General features: G+C 36.1%; 2 protein-coding genes across 3 annotated transcripts in view; one reads left to right on the top strand and one right to left on the bottom strand.

The window, feature by feature from the left end:
* The window catches only part of Dpp10 (Dipeptidyl peptidase 10), a 124,099-nt gene that overhangs the window by 28,336 nt on the left and 76,623 nt on the right, over window positions 1–19,140 (top strand). The window lies entirely within an intron of this gene.
* Window positions 5,851–15,620, bottom strand: LOC117983609 (trypsin 3A1-like). The gene is made up of 7 exons (XM_034970223.2): window positions 15,476–15,620; window positions 12,778–12,846; window positions 12,111–12,270; window positions 8,863–8,959; window positions 7,968–8,129; window positions 7,337–7,459; window positions 5,851–6,369 (listed from the first exon to the last, which is right to left on the bottom strand). Exons 1-7 carry the CDS (start codon window positions 15,561–15,563, stop codon window positions 5,863–5,865), a joined length of 1,206 nt encoding a protein of 401 aa, XP_034826114.1. The 5' UTR covers window positions 15,564–15,620; the 3' UTR covers window positions 5,851–5,862.

Genomic DNA, 19,140 nt, shown 5'->3' with positions numbered 1-19,140 from the left:
ATTCTAACCTATAGTCGTTAGAAAGTGTGTCGCCCCATTTTACCTTGTTGCTTTGGTTTTCGTACCAATATCTCAAAAGATTTATAACATTAGATGGCACTTTATGCTTGTTGAGTTTCGACCATAGCAAATTATAATTTACCAGGTCAAAAGCTCGGCTTAGGTCCAAAAAACAGGCATATATACTAGTGTCTCTGTTAGTATAATATTTGACAGTGTTTTTCAAGCTGAAAATAGCAGAATCGGTTGAGACATTGGCACGAAAACCAAATTGCGCATCGTCGATACTAACATTTTTCATAAGAATCGGATGTAAAAGTCTTTCGAATATTTTACCAATTATAGTACCCAGTGATATGGGTCTATAATTGCTCAATTTAGACAAGTCTCCGGTTTTGTTTTTGGGGATTGGAACCACCACGGTCTTCATTAGATTCTTAGGTAAGTAATTAAATTTAATACATAAATTGAAAAGCGTACACAAAACTTGGCTAATATCTTCGCTAGCGTTGAGCATATGCTCGACACTCAATCCATCGTGACCCGGAGACTTCCCACGTGTCATTTTTCTTATCACGTCAACAATATCTTTAGGTGAGAATTGTAGGGTCTCAGTCTGCGTGTCCGACGGGGAAGTGTCGTACGTATTATGCTCAGCTCCTTCAACGTTAAGTGGTTTCACCTTAAAATGACTGGCAAATAATTCGGAAATTTCCCTCTGTTCAATTATATTTTCAACACTATGTGGCAACCGGGGTTTATTTTGCAACCTCTTTGTTGCTTGCCAAAATTTTGGAAAATTTTTATCTACTCTATGTGCAGCTAAAATGTTCATTCTAATCTGATCTTGGTTGTTCTGACACCATTTAAGTTGACTTTTGAATTTTCTACGACTATTTACCATATCATTGTAGACTGGACCGGCTGTCGGCCTGCCACTCTCCAACCAACTTAAGTAATATAGTCGAGCTATTTTATGACTTTGGCTCACGTGGTAGTTCCAACCCACCACTTGTTTCCGTTTCCTATTACCATCGCAGTGCGAATCGAAACTTAAAATAGCAGCTCTTCTTAAAATACTTACAATTTCATCATAATAACTATCTATTAAAAATAAGTGTTCAGTGCAAGTAAAATTATCACAGTTTAAACATTGACTAGAATAAGTAACATTTTTTAGATTATCACAGCAATATTTATTGTACATACTAATCTGATGAGGATTTCGTTGACCCCATTTAACTTTATTTACTAAGCTTCTATTTTCACTAATAATTTTACTTACAACTACGTCAAAATTACATGTAATTATCAGTGGAAGGTGGTCCGACCACCCCACGTCATAATCTACGGTTACAGCGGTGACCGTTCTCCGCGCGGCACTTGTCCCTATGCAATGGTCGAGCCACCGCGTCACGCCACTGGCATCACTAACATATGTATACGTGGACGAGTTCTTTCCTAAAAACTCATAATCCACACACTCTAAGGAGTGCTCCGCACAAAACAAAGTAAGCTCGTCACCAAACCTGGAGATGCAATGGGCATTGAAATCTCCTAAAGCAAATGCAGTTTCCGTTTCGTTGTCATCAATAATAGCCATTACATTCGCAAGATTGGTAGTAAATTCGGTCAAGTTTTCTTCCACGTCCGTCGGCATATAAACGTTTATAATTAGTAACTGACGGTGATTGCCCAGCTCTAGTCGCACCGCTGCTAACCTGTCCGTAGGGCACTCCACTATAGAAGCAGTAGGAAAAACAGATTTCCGCCATAACAGAGCTAGGCCTCCATACGGTCGCCCCCGCAGTACGCCAGCCGCAGTGTCAACTGATGATTTCGCGTAACAGCCAAAGTTGTCATCAATTTGGTGTATAAAGTCAAGATCGTGTGGGAGGAGCCACGTCTCCTGAAGGGCTACGATGTCCGCCTCTCGACACAAGGAACGCACATGTTCTACAGACCGCTTAATTGAGCGACAATTCAATGAGACCATTTTAATATTAGCTAAAGTTGACTTTATATTTGTTTGATGTACTGTCATAGTCTGGTGTGTTTAGTAGCGGTATTGGTGAAGCGTTCTTTATATCTTCTAAACACCAAACCAGCAGGCCAAAACTTTCCATCCAAAAAGGTTCCCAGCCTGCTGGCAGGTATAGTAATTTTAAACGAATTAAAAGACGTTTCTTTATTTTGCTTAAGTTGCTCGACACTGATGCATTGTTCCCCTCTGTCTGAAATATGCTCCAAGATGTCGTTCACAGTAACCGACTTTTTCGCTCGCGATACATATATGGAGCATTGGGAGTCAGCTACCTGTATTCTACACTCTGTGTCCGAAGTGCCACGCATATTTTTTGATTTTCGTTTCTTATTTACCACAACAGTAAATGAATCGGTCTTATTTTCCGGCGGTAATTCAGTAATTTTACTTGATGCGTCGCTCGCCGCCACTAAGTTAGTAGTCGGTGCTAAGCCAGTTTGACCCGAACGCATGCCTTGCATACGTGCGCTTGTCGCTCGGCGCGGATGATTAGAGTTAAACACGATGTCGCGATAACTTGGCGTATGCACTGTTTCTGCACCGTTCGCTTGTGTGCGTGTAGGCGATGGTACCGCTACAGGCTGAAGCGTTTTAGATGGCGAAGTAGAATTAGTTCTCTCCGGTGACACCGATACCCGGGGAGTACTCTCATTACGCTCTTGACACGATGTACGAATTTCCTTAAGCTCGGTAATGAATTGCGTTTTGAGTTCCATGAGCTCAGTTTTCATAATTGACATATCTTTTAATAATCGAGTGACGTCCACATAATCAAAAGACACAGGTGGAAGCCGACTCAGATCCCGTGCCACGAAATTTGGTAAACTTTTTGGGTCTACTTCCTTCAACAGCTTGATTACATCCTTGATACATTTCTTCTTTTTGTCGTCACCCTTTCGATGAATATTTCTCAAGTCATGGGTGCATACACTGTATAGGGTACTTTTGCCAGTTTCTATTTCCACATCGGTGTAGTTAGTAGCACAGATTTGTATGATACTAAGCTCATCTAAAATATCTATTTTGTTTTGTACGAAACATAAAAACTCGTCAACTATGACTTGGCCCGCCATCGCTTATGGATTGGACCATACGTCAGAAATACATTTTTATCGGTGATCACTATACGTATGTACTGCATGCACTACGAGTTACGACAGAACTATGAACACGACCGATCGTCACCACGCACGCGCCGGACTGTGATATAGTAGTGTTATAGCATATTAAATATATGGTTCCTTGTATATCATGGACATCCGTAAGTAAACGCCTGCTTTTGTGTACCTGCCACGACCCAAAAAGGTGCAAGAGTCGCGCGCAACGTTATATCAGAACTGCAAATACGTGCAAGTCAGTGTATTTGTTATAAAATGATTGTACTAAGGCCAGCTAAAGGTGAGGTTTTAGCCGGCTTACACATAAATTATTTATTTATTACTCAAGATCTGCAAGACAAACTAAATTTAATTTGCTTTTGGCTGGACTTTGCTTACCGGTACAACAAAGTAACATATCCATATAACATCCCACAAGAATTTATCGATAATAGTGTCGTGTATCGATGCATCGATGCATATATTATATACACCAGCACCACTGGGGAGCAATTAAGGGAGGCCATGTTTTACAATCATTGGCAGCTTGCCTAACGAGCGGAACGGGTTTGCACTGACATTCTGTGTTTTTATGTTTATGTATGCAAATATCATTAAACTACGGATGCATAGTAAACAGCGGCTGCTATCTACGCTATTTAAAGGCTCTAACTTTACATAAATGAGAAGGAAGTAATGAGCAGGGTAAGAAGAAGAGAAATATAATTTATACTGTAGAAAACAGAAAGAAGAACAGCTGAAGGGTAACTTTCCATTGCATCTTAAAAATTATATAAAAAACATCGAAATCTACTTATAAGTTTTGAAGTTATACAAATACATAGATAAATGCGCAGTGCGACTTTCTTTTGTACTATTTGGAAAAGAAGACAAATCAGCACCTTCCATATTGTTAAAAGTAAGTACAGCTATTTATGCTTACGGATCCCTACAAAAATGTTTCCTTATTGTATACAAGAACCTCTCGCGGACTTCTCGGGGACCTATTTAATTAGGACGGTACACATAATGCCTTGTGTGTGTTAGCAAATTGGATTTTAATATTTGATATACGCTCGTTACATAATACGCGTCCACATTACTGTACGTATATTAATAATACACTTAGCAGAGCATGTTATGAATATTATTCTGGGTATGATTTAAAGCTTAAAACCCTACAATAACAATTCCCTACTCTTATAAATAACAGAAAGCATATTCAGCTTAGAAACTTTCCATCACAAGCCAGATAGGTCGCTAAAAATATAACATCTTTCATCATAAAAACATAAAAACCTACTTACTACCACTGCGGACAAACTCTTCAAACGTCGCAGCTTTTATTCATCAATTTTCTTTTTGCTATAGGTATAATATAATATTACTAGATGAATCCCGCCATTTCGTCCGCGTGGATTTATGTATTTTAAAAAACCAGTGGGATCTCTTTGATTTTCCAGGATAATGCCTATGTTAATTTCCGGGTCGCAAGCTACCTCTGTATCAAATACATATAAGTCGGTTAATCGGATGGGCCTTCAAGAATCCCGTGGGAACTCTTGTATTATCCGGGGTAGCCTATGTACGTCCCCGGGATGTAAGCTAACTCTGTACCAAATTTCATCAAAATCGATTAAATTGTTAGGCCGTGAAAAGCTAGCAGACAGACAGACAGACACACTTTCGCATTTGTAATGTTAAGTATGGATAATTCATCATCATCACAAACTCATTACCGGCTCATTACTGAGCACGAGCCTCCTCTCAAAGAGAAAGGGACTTGACCCTAGTTCACCACGCTGGGCAAGTGCGGATTGGCAGACTTCACACACCTTTGAGAACATTATGGAGAACTCTAGGCTCTTTAGCATGTACGTGTTTTTCTTCATGAATGAATGAAGGATATTATATACTTAAGAGGGTTTTAAGCGAAATATCAACTTTGTCATTCATTTAATTTACCAAATTAAAGTCACCGGGTTTAGTAGGACACTGAATAGGTCTAATTCTTATAAGAATCAGATACTTTCCTTTCCAGCTTTTAAACAATGCAAAGTATATACAGGAAGATTTTTTTGGTTTTGCACAATTTTTTTGGTGGTTCTGTATCGTTAATACAATACATTTCCATTCATAATTTTGTACCTTTTTTGAAATACTTTTTTTACCTTAAAATAAGCAAATTATGGTCATGCTATTCGTAAACAAAGCACCAAGTTCGCATTTTAGACGATATTAAAGCGCGCAGAGGTCAATGGCCGCCACGCGCGTAACCGGGTGTGAGTGCGTGTATTTAATCAACAGCTGAAGATAACGTTTGTAGGGTGACCCTAATCGTCTGTTCAAAAGTGGTAAACGATAACTTTGGTATTCTTAAGTAAAATTAAAAATACGTGTTACTTAATTAAATTTCGTTTCTATACAACATAAAAAAAATGTGCAAAACCAAAAAAATCTTCCTGTATATATACCAAAAAGGAGAAACTGATTGACTGACTTATAAATGCGCAGCTCAAACAGCAAGTTTTTTCTATAAACTACGAGTATATTATACATACTCTATACTATAGGATAAGTCTGCGGATTAAGAAAAGATTTTGCGAAATAACAAGAAAAAAGCTCTATATCCACGCAAAAAAAGTCGCGGGGAAACAGCTAGTTTTATTTTTTAATATACTTAAATAAAATACACACTTTGTCGTTTATCAGTCCCGTTCATCAATAGTCATATTTATCGTATTTCTTTTTTAGCACTTGAGCTGGTATCATCAAAATAGATTTCCCGAACTTTTCCAGCCATTCTTTCTTTTCATATATTTTATTCGGATCAGTTGTCGTGGACGTCTTTGTTTTCGCCAAATTCTGCAGATAGGATTCATATAAGCTCATACGAGGAATCACGGAATTGTCTCCTGCTGGCTCGAGCGGAACATTTATAGGATCGAAAGGTAGAGTAAGCATATATTTTCTTGGGTCGACATACGTATTAATGTCGGCAGATTCCGTTGTGTTTAAAGGAATACTTTGAGTACTTACTGTACTACTAGGTTTCGTCATAGTCGTCGTCGGGCGATTGTTTTCATCCCATATAACACTGTCCAGCCATCGTGAAAAACTGGACACTTTTGGGAACGCATGTGTTTTTGTGTAGAGAGCACATGTGTGTAAGAAGGATGAAATGGCTATCAATGTGTTGTTCTGGATTACTGCTCCGCCGTTGTCTTTCTGTAAAACAAAAAAGTAGTTTTTAGTAACCCTAAAAAGATTTAAATCTATCATAGGATATGACTCGCAATCAGTAATTTAAACACGAGACTGCAATTAAAATACATAATCTACAAATGTCAATAATAAATATTGTAGCTAATGAACGTTTGAACAGAGCGACTGCTAAGATTCTTCTCAGTCTCAGCAAAAAGGTATTCCAAACCATCAATACTAGAGGTAAAAAAATTGATTTTTCAAAGGCGCCTTACATTATTTTAATAAAAATAATTGCATTCTGTTGTATTTAATGACCGGCAACTTTTACGACCCCAACAAACATAATATTTTCCATGTAAGGATATCGTATATCAGTCATGAATTCATAACATCTTCTTACCTATATTACGAAACACGGGGCATTTTTATGTCCCAAGATATCTACGGAGTACATTTTAGATCACTAGGAAATATAAGATGGTAGAAAATATTGAATTTCCTCGCATTTAAATTCATCTCAACATAGAGCAGGAAATAGTTTGTTTGTACATACTCGTAATATCAATATTATCAGAACACTCAATGTGCAGCTGTATACTACTAAGTATATTATTGAAAATGTTTTAGTAAGGTTCTTACGATCTTTATGTATTTTTTGTTCGCGTTCTAAGTTTCATGTTATTCATGTGTCAGTTTCATGTTTTTTTTTGTTGAAAAACCCAAAGGCTTTGTACTTTTCCACAAAACAAAATACATCCAGTTTTGCCTAAATTCATAATTGGCTATTTATATTATACTTACTAGTTAAAGCCTAAACTTCTGCCAATTCGACCAATAAACCAGCAAACAAACACACTTTCGCATTTGTAATATAGTGATTTTCCCCCAAACCAAAACTTAAAAGTTGGTAAGTAACTATTATTTCGTTAGTTTAAAATGTACCTTTAAACCGTAAATTCGTTGGTAAGTCAATAATGTATTCACTTACTCTACAAAAATGACGATTAGGATCCTGCACGCCACCGAAACACACGTATCGCCCCGGTAGTAGCTTTGTCGATGACTCGCAGATGGACGAATCGATGACAGGTGTATTTACCACCCTGATATGCTGGAACAATAGATCAAGGAAATTGATAGAACAGAATACTTAAATATGATTTCTATGTTTGAAAAGGTTAAAGTAATTTAAAGGACATGGGTATCCCGTGAAATGTTTCTTATCTATGAGTACAAGCCGACCTGCCCCGGCTTCGCACGCGTGGAGTTTTTAAAAATTGGGCGGAAGTGGAATCTCCGAAACTCCTAAAACATGTATTTCTTAATTTTTTACCAAAAGTTCAATTGCCAATTTTCATTAATACCTATAACATGAAAAAAGACGGTAACGTTTGAGCGGACTTTCAGCCGCTAATTAGAGTGGTACTTACGTTATGAAAGGAATCCACTTTCAAAAGTTTTTAACACCAGCGGTTTGGGCTAAGTATTAATAGAGCAGTTAGTTAGTCAGGAAAAGTCCTTTAAATATTACGTATAGACAAGTCCTTTGATATGTATAAATTGAACAGTAAGTTTACTACTATGAATGTGTTATATCTACAATTAGCATGTATGCTTACCCCAGTAGGAGTCCAAGCGATCATAGAAGCGAGGTAACCCAAAGAAGCTTCCTCATCTGGCTTAGGTAAAAGTACTGATTGGATTTGAGAAGTAAATTCCAATGGCTTTTGTAATTTGACCGCTGACACTTTCAAATCGAAGTTGTTTATAAGCATTTTGATCTAAAACAGAAAATGATTCATCACCTTTTATTATAATTTATTCTTCTTTAATTTACAATTATTGCGGTAGTCTATTTGAATCTCTATTACTTTTGTATTCAGTAAACAGCTCGTCTTTAGGTCAAAGTTAGAGTTTGGTAAGAAATCGAAATCTCAAAATACGTGTTGTGTCTGTAAATAGGTAAAAATGACAAAACACAGAATTAAATTTTGCATAGTGCTATAGATATGGGTTTATCATTGCATCAATATATGGACATAATAGAGAAAACTAGACTAAAGTAAAACTCAAATATAACAGTAACACTGTTGTTGAAATATAGCCTTTGACGGAAACGGGAAGGCGATAAAGGATTATAAAAGCAAGGTTACGGTTGAGTCCACTGCGTAGGGAAGGTTGAGTCCCTCGACGCCAAACCACACACATTGATACGAATTTCATTAAAATACACTAGATGGTGCCTGCGACTTTGTCCGCCGTAGAATTTGCTTTAGAAAAAACCCGTTTCATTTCCCGAGACAAAAAGTACTCTATGTCAAATGACCATCACTGAGATGCTTCGTATCTCTATTCATCTCATATTTTCGGTTTACTTCAGGCCTTTGGTTCAACCCAGCCACCACTAACTAACTGGCTAACCACAGTGCCAGTGAGCTGGTCAAATTCTTACAAAGGACTACTTTGATGGAAATGTAAGTCATGTAGAACAAGAATATATAAATGTAAATTTACCTTTGAGATTGCGCCTTCTTTGTTATTGTAAGAGCTGCCAACTCGAATTGTGTAATTGCCGAGGTATCTGTGAGTTACGTACGACGATATGATGTTCCTGTTGGTAAATAAGATAACATTGAAAATTTCGACAACACCAAATTCACGACCTGTTCGCTGTACAGCCATTAGAAAGTTTCCTTCCTTTCTTTCTGAACGAATTATAAAGTATAGACGTTTTCATTGATGTAATGTTATTTCTAAGAAATTGATTTTAATTGTCAATTTAATAACTTTTCAGCGCCCTTAACTCCAAATCTTTACGAAAAATCAAATTGAGATGTTTGTCGTGAGTCAAAAGTCAGTTGCCATTTTGTTAGAGATAATCTTCTAAATTGTTGAACTTATTTTGACGGGAGCTTTCGCAGCCACGTAGAGTAATATGCAAAATGCATACAATCGAAGTTGCGGACAAAACCTAAAGTCATATAATGCGGATACCAGTGCTCTTCAGAAGTGTACAAATGTTGCTCGTTTAATTATTGCCATGAATGTTAAACAATTTAAGTTTCTTCAAAGAAGTGTTTCCATTGAAATAGGTACTTTAATTCTCTGACCCGTTCCTACAAAACGCTAACAAATTAAGTTTCTGAAATGCTTTGAACGCTTTAATACTTATAGTACGGTCCGGTAGTAGCTATGAATTAAAGTTGTAAAATAATTTAAATTGAATTTTTATTAATTCGCTTATGCACCGAAAAGGGGTATTGAAGTTTGAAGGCAAATTGATTGTGGATTTTATTACTATGAACTCTTTCCGAGTTCAGGGTTCAACTGAGTAATTTTTTCTTTGCTTCGTATTACTTAGTACCTATACTAAATAAGAGTCCCACGCCGTGCTGAGTTCGTGTTTGATCGAGTTAATTTCAGTAACTATTGTACGGATTTTCATACGGTTTCATCAACAAAAAGAGGCTATATTTAAAAAATTACAGGCAAAAATAAACTACAGGTATGATGATAATTGTGAATTAAGTCGGGAAAAATCGTCCCTTCTGTGTGCTTCTGTGGCGTAAACTGAATAAGTGCTACCCGTACGAAGTCATTAATAGTTTTCCATTAGTATTATATTTCTTATTAATAAGGGTTTTCTAAGTATAATAATGCGGAGGGCTCCCAAACCCTTCTGCATAATAATAGTCATTACATTTACATATAGATTTACATATTTAGCTAGATAACGATTAAGAATGTTGGATCGAGATTAGTTAGGTACTACTACGTCGGTAACTGTTTTAGTTAATTAGAACAATTTACGCATACAGGCAAGAAAAGCAATCTACATTCAAAACTAGGTACATTATTCTATTGTATATAAATAAATATACATGAAACCATTATGGTGCCTCATATAAATGCATTAAGTCGTTGAATATATAAGTGATTCCATTTCAATCGGCTCGAAACAATCAATCTGCTGGCACAAGACAAATAGCGCGTCTAAAACAAAAGAATAGGAGATTTCGTATGGAAATTTAATGGTATATTATAATGAAGCACGTAAAGCGAAATGGTGTATAAAAAATAATGTCTTGGATTAGCATAAAAACATCTTATGAATGCAAAATGAAATTTTCTCGGAAAAATAGTAAGATTTTATTTTGTAGGACGAAGAAAGGTAATTTAGTTCCGGGCTGCTGTTATAGTGTATCTCCTATAGCTAGTGAAGGATAGTAGGAAAAGCATAGATTTATCATAGTAGGAGGAAAAGTGAGGTAATAAAGGTAAAAAGTAATTTCTTGATCTATATATACAAAAATCAATTGCCGCATGTATGAAATATCATTACTTGAGAACAGCTCGACCGATTTGGCTGTTTTTTTGTTGTATTCCTAATTATTGTCAGTAATACTAGTCAGAAGTAAGGTTTGTATTAAAGAAGTTTTTTGGAAATCCACCGGAAAAGTCAGAATTTTGAAAGAGATTTTTATGAAAATCTCAATAAACTTTTCGTTTGCAACCGTGCGTAGCCGGGGTGATTCGCTAGTTTAAGATAAACAAGCTTCAAATAAATGTAAAGAGCAACCGCCGAGTTTCTTGCTGGTTCTTCTCGGTAGGAACGGCATTCCGAATCAGTAGTAAATTAAACTAGTTGACGATTCAAAAGCACTTGTAAAAGTTTACTTGAATAAAAATAAATTCTATTCTAAATCCATACGAGTGAAAATAATAGAAAAGTAAGAAAACCCTATTATATAAATAAACGTGCTTGTATTAAAAAGTACGTGTCGGCAAAATGTGGCTTCTCATTTCGAGACAAGAAAAGCTCCCTGAGATTTGTAGGGCATATGTCGGCCTGAGAGATCTTTTTATTGTACTTCCACGGTCCCTTCTCAACAGAATCGCCATAAAGGACCCGTTTAAGGAATATTTAACGCAATTCTCTATATTTTGCACGTCTTTGGTATATTGTTGCCTTTATAGAAATATCGTGACTTATTATTTTACTAAAATTTTGATTTAAATACAAAAATTTTAGTCATAATATTTTATTAGATTTTAGTATAATAATTTAACACAGGGTTCTATACAGCTGGTGCCACTTGCAATTAATATTTTCGTGAACTTCTGGGTTAAGGGTTCAAAGGCTTTATTAAAAAGTTCAGATTGCGGTTCAAGTTGTATATGAGTTTCGTCCTTAATTTGTGTAAATGGCGTATTTATATTCAGGTTACCATTTCAAAGGATTTTAACTCATTTTATAATTTCCTATTTAAATATTAAAAAACAGCGACCGCCCCCGGCATCGCTGGACAAAAATGTAGTTAAATTCTTTTTATTCCCTATCCCGTGTAAATTTTTATAACTCCACCTTATTCCTTGTATGTGTTAGGCGCAATAACATTCAGACAAAAAAGGTCAATCTTGTGTAGGTACGGTAACTTCATCGATATTACTTCACGTTAAAACATCTATAAATAAGTATCTACAGAATATCCTTACCACTGGCATCATATCCGATGATCGATTTAAACATAATACTAGCTATGATTTAAACGCTCTACAGCTAGCTTATAATCAAGGCTACGTCACTATAATTATATCAATTCATATTATAGATATATCGCATAACTGAGTAGGCTCGGTGCGGGAGGGGTGACCGTTGTTACAAGTTGACGAATCAAGCTGTCGCGGGATGCGTCCACACCCCTCCCGCACCGCTTCACTACCGCAGAACCAACTCAGTTATGCGTTATGCCTGTACTTACGAATCAAAGCATTTAGAGAGAGTTAACATCCAGTAGGTATTGAGTATGATAGCACTGCACACATAGCTATCATTCTTGAGTAGGGCAGCGGCGTACGGATACCTGACCACTTGCGTGACTGCAGCCCCTATGTGTTCTGCACTGTCATCAATTTGGTCTTCTGTGGAGGTTTATCAGTACCCTTATTATCAGTATAAATGCGAAAGTGTGTTTGTTTGTTGGTTTATCCTTCAATCACGGCGCAACGGATCGACGTAATTTTTTGCATGGGTATATTTAAAGACCTGGAGAGTGACATAGGCTACTTTTCATCCCGGAAAATCAATGAGTTCCCCGGGATTTTAATAACCTAAATCCACACGAAGGAAGTCGCGGGCGTCAGCTAGTATAATATATAAAACTAGTTGATGCCCGTGACTTCATCTGCGCGGATTTAGGTTTTTATAAATTTATTTGAAACTTTGATTATCGGGCACGAAAAGTAGCGTATGACACTCTGCAAGAATCATATGCGATAATCACGTCAATCCGTTGCAACGTGACTAAAGGACAGACCCACAAGACAATAATAACATCACAAACACTTTCGCATTTATTATTGTTAAAAATAAGAACCACAGTTGCTGAAAAGAAGGATTGTTTTAAATTTATTTAAAAGCATAATTACCTATATCTTCTTTTAACCGGATATGATTCCTTGTAATGTTGTATTTCCCACCAAGAAGATCCTGGTCACCTAAGATTTACAACATATCAGATAAAATAATATGATCAGCAACCCTTTGTAAACTAAACAAATTACACAAGTTTAGAAAATCTATTAAAATTACGCTCCTGAAAAAAGCATATTTTATACAATATAGCTGATCCCCGCGGCTTCGCCCGCGTAGATTTAGGTTTTTAAAGATCCCGTATAGCCTATGTCACTCAGGAATAATGTAGCTTTCTACTGGTGAAAGAATTTTTAAAATCGGTTCAGTAGTTCTAAAGATTACCCCCTACAAACAAACTTAACGACATTACCTCTTTATATAATACAACGGGCCGTGCAGCAGAAATCGTAATATTTTAATTTCGCCATAACTTCAAAACCAAACGTCAAATTTTAATCATTCAAAGACCAAATATTATCTCCATAAACTGTTCTTAGTGATGAAATCATTTATTTTGATAAGGATTAATAGCATGAGTAAAATAAACGCGTTTAAATGTAGTCCAAAAAAAATTCAAGATTTTTAAATAAAAAAATGGTTGCTGTGCCTCACTCGACATAGATGGGTATAGTGTGTCGCGGACTTTTTTGTAGATATTTATAAGATCTACAATTAATTAGAACATTTTATGGTTCTATCTTTTATAGTTTAGGCAGCGTACGCAAAATAAGTAACTTTTCTGGTTGATTTTTTACACCTTGTGTCCGAAAAACCCAAATATCTTACGGAACCCTATTTTTTTCCAAAATAAAATATAGCCTATGTTACTCGTGGATAATGTAGCTTTCGAATGGTGAAAGAATTTTTAAAATCGGTCCAGTAGTTTTTGAGCCTATTCAGTACAAACAAACAAACAAACAAACAAACAAACAAACAAACAAACAAACAAACAAACAAACAAACAAACAAAGTTTTCCTCTTTATAATATTAGTGTAGACATAATAAAAAATAAGGTAATTGAATGATAACAAATCGAAGATTTAACTCGCTGCTTGGTTCAGCAAAGACCAAATATTGCAAATTGAATATTTGAAAAAGTAACCACCGAGTTACTTGCTCGTTCTTAAGACTTGGTTGGTGATATACCGAAGCAGCGGTAGATTCACTTGATGATTCAAAGGCACATGTAAAAGTTTATTTGAAGAAATATACTTCGATTTCTAAATAATTTAAGTGAAAGTCCGTGATTTCGGATTTTATGATTCGAGTTTGAAGCTATTTTACTATTTTAGCGTTTAAACTACCGTGAGTGATTTCCATTCTAAATACTATCTGTCCCGGCTTTAGTCAAAAACGCGGCGCGTGCGCGAACGGACTCCCTTGAAAAAGGACCCCGTATGGGTTCGAAACTAGTCGGGCTAACGTCGACTACACACGTGAGTAAAGCCGGGACAGATACTATTTTACTATAGCTATTTACGCGTTGGCAAGTCTCAATTAATATCTTTTTCTAATATTTGTATCGATTTATTTGTTTGTCTGGTTATTCTTCAAAACTGTTAAACCGTTTTTGATGGGTCTCTCGCAGGTAAATATATAAAAATGCAATAAAATTATTAAGGTTACTTTTTATCCCAGTAAACAAGGGCTTCCTACGGGAATTTAAAAAGAAACTCAATGCGACAAAGGCACTGGAAAAAGCTGCTTTAAAATATATCAGAACACTGTTAGGTAGCGAAGAAATGTCCAGTGAAACAAGTCGAATGACAAAAGAAATGCTTTTTAAGCGGGAAAAGCTGTCTAATTGGAAACAAAGGAGAGGGCTAAGTGTTTGTCTTAGTATAATTAAATTAAGAAAACACGCCGCGTCTCCACTTAAAGAATACTAATTTTGCACTGAAAGCTTTCCTTTGTGTTACTTTCTATTTTAATTGTCGAACAAACTGGGTTAATTATTTGGAAGTTCTTTTGCTTGAAATAAACAATTGTGCATTGCACAACTGTTAACCTAATTTGCAAACCTAAATAAAGCTAAATGTCCACTAGCAACAGAAAAAAGTCTGCTGTCATTATCATGTCAATGTTAATTTCTTAGAGTTTAGTAATTGATTAAAATTAAGTAAACTAATTCCGAAAGAAACGGCAATTTGGTGATTTATAGCTGATTTCTAAATTGTCTCTGGAGTGGTCTGGTGGGAGACTATAATATCTGAATTTAGTGTAGGTACCTAGTTCTATAATAATATTTTGCAGCCGGGTGCCAATTAGCCGCGCGAACCGTGAACACTTTATTTTTTGGGACTCCACATTGGCATTGACTCTAATCTCCTCCTTTTCAGGGTTCCGTATCTCCAGAAACAAAAAGGAGCTCTTATAGGATCACTTCGTTGTCTGTCTGCCTGCCTGTCAAGACCCATTAAGGGAATTAAAACCTACAGGGTACTTCCCGTTGACCTAGAATCATGAAATTTGGTAGGTAGCAATATCTTATAGCACAAGTAGGTAAAGGGAAAAATCCGAAAACCTTGAATTTGTGGTTGCATCACAAAAAAAATTAAAGTGTCATTTTTTATACGATGGTATGGAACCCTTCATGTGCGAGTCCAATTCGTACTGGACCGGTTTTTTTGAGATTCCATATTCACACTAACTCCAACCTCCGTATTTTTTTAAAGTCATAAAAAAGATACTTTTTTATGACTGTATTGTACCTGATTCCCCAGTATCTTCCTCACTGTCAAGCTTGCCTTCGGTTTGTATCTGAGCAGTCAGGATCAATAGCAAACCGGCACGCCACATCTTTAATGTACAATAAGGTTTACTGAACAAAGATTGTATAGGTTTTATGATCGCTCCTACTTACAGAGTTACAAACATACAGAGAAGTTTAACCAATGAAATAAAAAGTCCTGACTCACGCACTGAAGCTTATTTCAAACTACGGGATATAAATTATATTATAGTTCCTACGAGTAACATTCGTACCAATTTTTAGAGTAAAAATTGGTACGAATGTTGGGAACGCCAATATTGACCGGACATAATATAATTTGTACCTATCCCTGTATGTGTATCAACACCCAAACCCTTTAACCTAGATATCTGAAAATTTGCAGGGGTTCTCTTCATAATGTAGACAAGGAATAAAGCCAAATTTTTCGAAATTCCCACGTGAGTGAACCCGCGAGCCATCGCTAATGGAATATAAATGAGTATTACTTGAATGGTATTTTAATTTTCAAATTAATAAAAAAACCAGAGAGCTGGTACTTAGCTATATAATTTTTACTGTTAATTTAAACTTAAAATATGTTTAAAGAGTAGTAAGGCAGAACACAAATGTTTTTCCTTATAATTACCTACTTGATTAACAGAATTATATTATAATAATTGTCATTGGTTTAAAACTTGATTGAACTAAAACTACGATTAGAGATTGTGTGATAATACCTTCTTTATTCCTTAGTAGGTACACGTTTTACTATAACTTGAGATAATCCATACTGATATTATAAATGCCAAAGTGTGTCTGTCTGTCTGTCTGTCTGATAGCTTGTCACGGCCCAACAGTTTAACCGATTTTGATGAAATTTCAGATGAATGTACAGAATTAGCTTACATCCCGGGAAAGGACATAGGCTACTTTTTATCCCGGAAAATTAAAGAGTTCCCACGGGATTCGAAGTCGCGGGCACCATCTAGTTATAAAATAAAGGTAAAAATGTCTTGTCTATACTCTTCATAGCTCTACGAGTACGCAGGATGTTTTCGCTCGCGCTCAAAGTGTTTGTGTCAACAGCGATATGGCCGCTCGTTTCACGAAATCGCCCGTGAAAGCACGTGGCCGTACTGCAAGAAACTTATACTTAGGGCTTTCATTTATCCCTACTATATTGATTCGTCCAATAGCTGTATCTGATAATAGTCTCCTTGACCTTATTAGGGTTCCGTACCTCAAAAGGAAAAAGGAACCTTTACAGGATCTGTCTGTCTGTCTGTCAGTTAGTCTGTCTGTCGGTCTGTCCGTCTGTCGTCAAGAAAACCTATAGGCGACTTTCCGTTAACCTAGAATCATGAAATTTGGCAGATAGGTAGACCCCTTACAGCACAAGACAGGTAAAGGAAAAAATCCGAAAACCGTGAATTTGTGGTTACATTACAAAAAAAAATTAGAATGTGTTCATGAACAATTAATTAGTATAATTTCAACTTTCAAAGTAAGATTACTACTAATATCAAGTGGGGTATCATATGAAAAGGCTTTTACCTATAAACGTTACGGTTTCTTAAACAGATTTTCATTTATTTTTACGCTTAATACTTTTTGATTTATCTTGCAAAATGTCGAAAAAATACGACTGTAGTACGGGACCCTCGGTACGCGAGTCTGATTCGCACATTTTTATTATTATGTTCCTACTGTTAATTAGGATCTTTATATTATTCTAGGAAAACTCGGCCATATTATTTTAACCAGAGAATAGTCTATTACTACATAGAAAAGTGACAGTCACTCTGCCCTTCGTCAATTTATGGTCGCCTACAACGTCATGGCACGGCTACTGGCACTGCCGTGCTGGCGTCACTCGGTTCTCACCTGGTTGAGAGAGAGCCGGCGCGTGCCAGATCTTCGTTATTTTATAAAAGCTGAAAGTTTCTCTGCGTATTATCCCTAACACTGGGAGGAACGTTTTTTTGTATCAATGGTGGCTTTGGGAGATAACAGGTAATAAAGGTGTAAAAAATCTTTCGTCAAATTATAAAGTGGCAACCCCCTGCCAGACACCCTTAAACTTTTAAACTTTAAGGGTATCTGGCTGGGGGTTGCCATGATACTAAGTGTCTGGCAATGCATGATGTGATTTCTAATACTATTCTGAAGAAAATATAAAAAATTAGACTTTATACTTTGACATAAAATGTTTTACACCTTTATTACCTGCTATCTCCCAAAGCCACAATGATCCAAACAAACGTCCAATCAAATGTTCCTCCCAGTGTTGTGGACAATACGCAGAGAAACTTTGAGCTTTTATAAAATAAGGAAGGTCTGGCACGCGCTGGCTCTTAGTGCATTGTTTTGGATTCATGTTTCAAATCACAAATCTACCGTAACGAAGCTAATCATTTTCGCAACTATTTGGTAAATGTATAATAATAATAGCGGCTTTAGGCTATCTTAATTTTGTATTAATTTATTATGTGGGTTCTAATAGATTACCGTACTCTAGTAGGCTACTCTCTGACGTAAGAGGTAAAAGTAATGAAATAATTTATGGCGATCAGGTGGCAGCCCTAAAGTTGGTGGCAAGGAGCAATAAATGTCTCTCGAACTTATATGGCACTTAGTGGATTACTTAGCGTAAAAGTAACGTGGGCTGTATTATAAGATCTTTATGAAATTCTAGTGGTTTCAGCTGAGATAGATAAATCTTGAATTGCATAAAAAAATGTCTTCAAAAAGTAGCCGTGCATTATTTTCTTATCATATTAAATTTATTTAACTACCAATTAATAATATCCAATATCTGCAAAAAAAAATTCATTAGGTAGGTACTTAAGAGTCATTATTTATTAGTAGCAGATGCTAAGCGTAAATCAAAATTAGCGACAGTTTAATTTACAACATTAACTACCTACTACACGGTTCAATAGGCAATAGCACAAACTATTTAGAGATAAAATTTATGACCACGATTTTAAATGCATATCATCGTTTTGTAAAATCAAAATGTCTTCTCGTAAAAAAACGTATTACACAGTAGAAAGACCACTCAAAGACATATAAAATTGCAAAGACCTGGAAGGGTTCGAAACTAGACGAGCATACACCAACAAAACTAGACTGAGTAAGTAAGTATCTACTAATAGCCATATACGTGTTCTACTATTCAACCATTATGGATTTAATTTCTAAATTAAGACCTTTTGATAAATTTAATAAAAAAATGCAGCTTTTCCTGATACCACGTCAAAATCGGTTAAACGGATAGATCGTGAAAAGCTAGCAGACAGACACACTTCCGCATTCTACTGAATTGTTAAGCAGCACAGGCAGCTTCTAGAAAACTAAGGTGGCCATGATAAGTCGATAAATAATAATAATTTTAAAATGTGAAGTAGAAAAAAGAATGCAGATCAAAATCAAAACTGTAAAGGACCTCTTTCGGTTTATGACCTCGCAAAACATTTAGGGGCTGTAACGACCCTTAGGGCAATTTATTGATCATACTTACTTGTACATTTGAGACGCGACCCCGATTATTACCCGAACATGACGCTGCGAATTGCTATAGACACATTACATTGCGATTTCCCTCTACCTACTTAAATCTATCTGGAACATCTCGACTATATTATAACCTCTAGTAATAAT

This window comes from Maniola hyperantus, chromosome 7, assembly GCF_902806685.2.
Source record: "Maniola hyperantus chromosome 7, iAphHyp1.2, whole genome shotgun sequence".
In the NCBI taxonomy this organism is placed as follows: Eukaryota; Metazoa; Arthropoda; class Insecta; order Lepidoptera; family Nymphalidae; genus Maniola; species Maniola hyperantus.
The sequence above is the reverse complement of the archived record's forward strand: the minus strand, read 5'-3'. Positions and strand labels throughout refer to the sequence as shown.

Coding starts and splice junctions, on each gene's coding strand:
- LOC117983609 (XM_034970223.2), bottom strand. CDS start 15,563: ATGTGGCGTGCCGGTTTGCTATTGATCCTGACTGCTCAGATACAAACC. Junction 12,847..15,475: donor GGAAGATACTGGGGAATCAG/GTACAATACAGT, acceptor TGTAAATCTTAG/GTGACCAGGATCTTCTTGGT. Junction 6,370..7,336: donor CTAATCGTCATTTTTGTAGA/GTAAGTGAATAC, acceptor TTTGTTTTACAG/AAAGACAACGGCGGAGCAGT.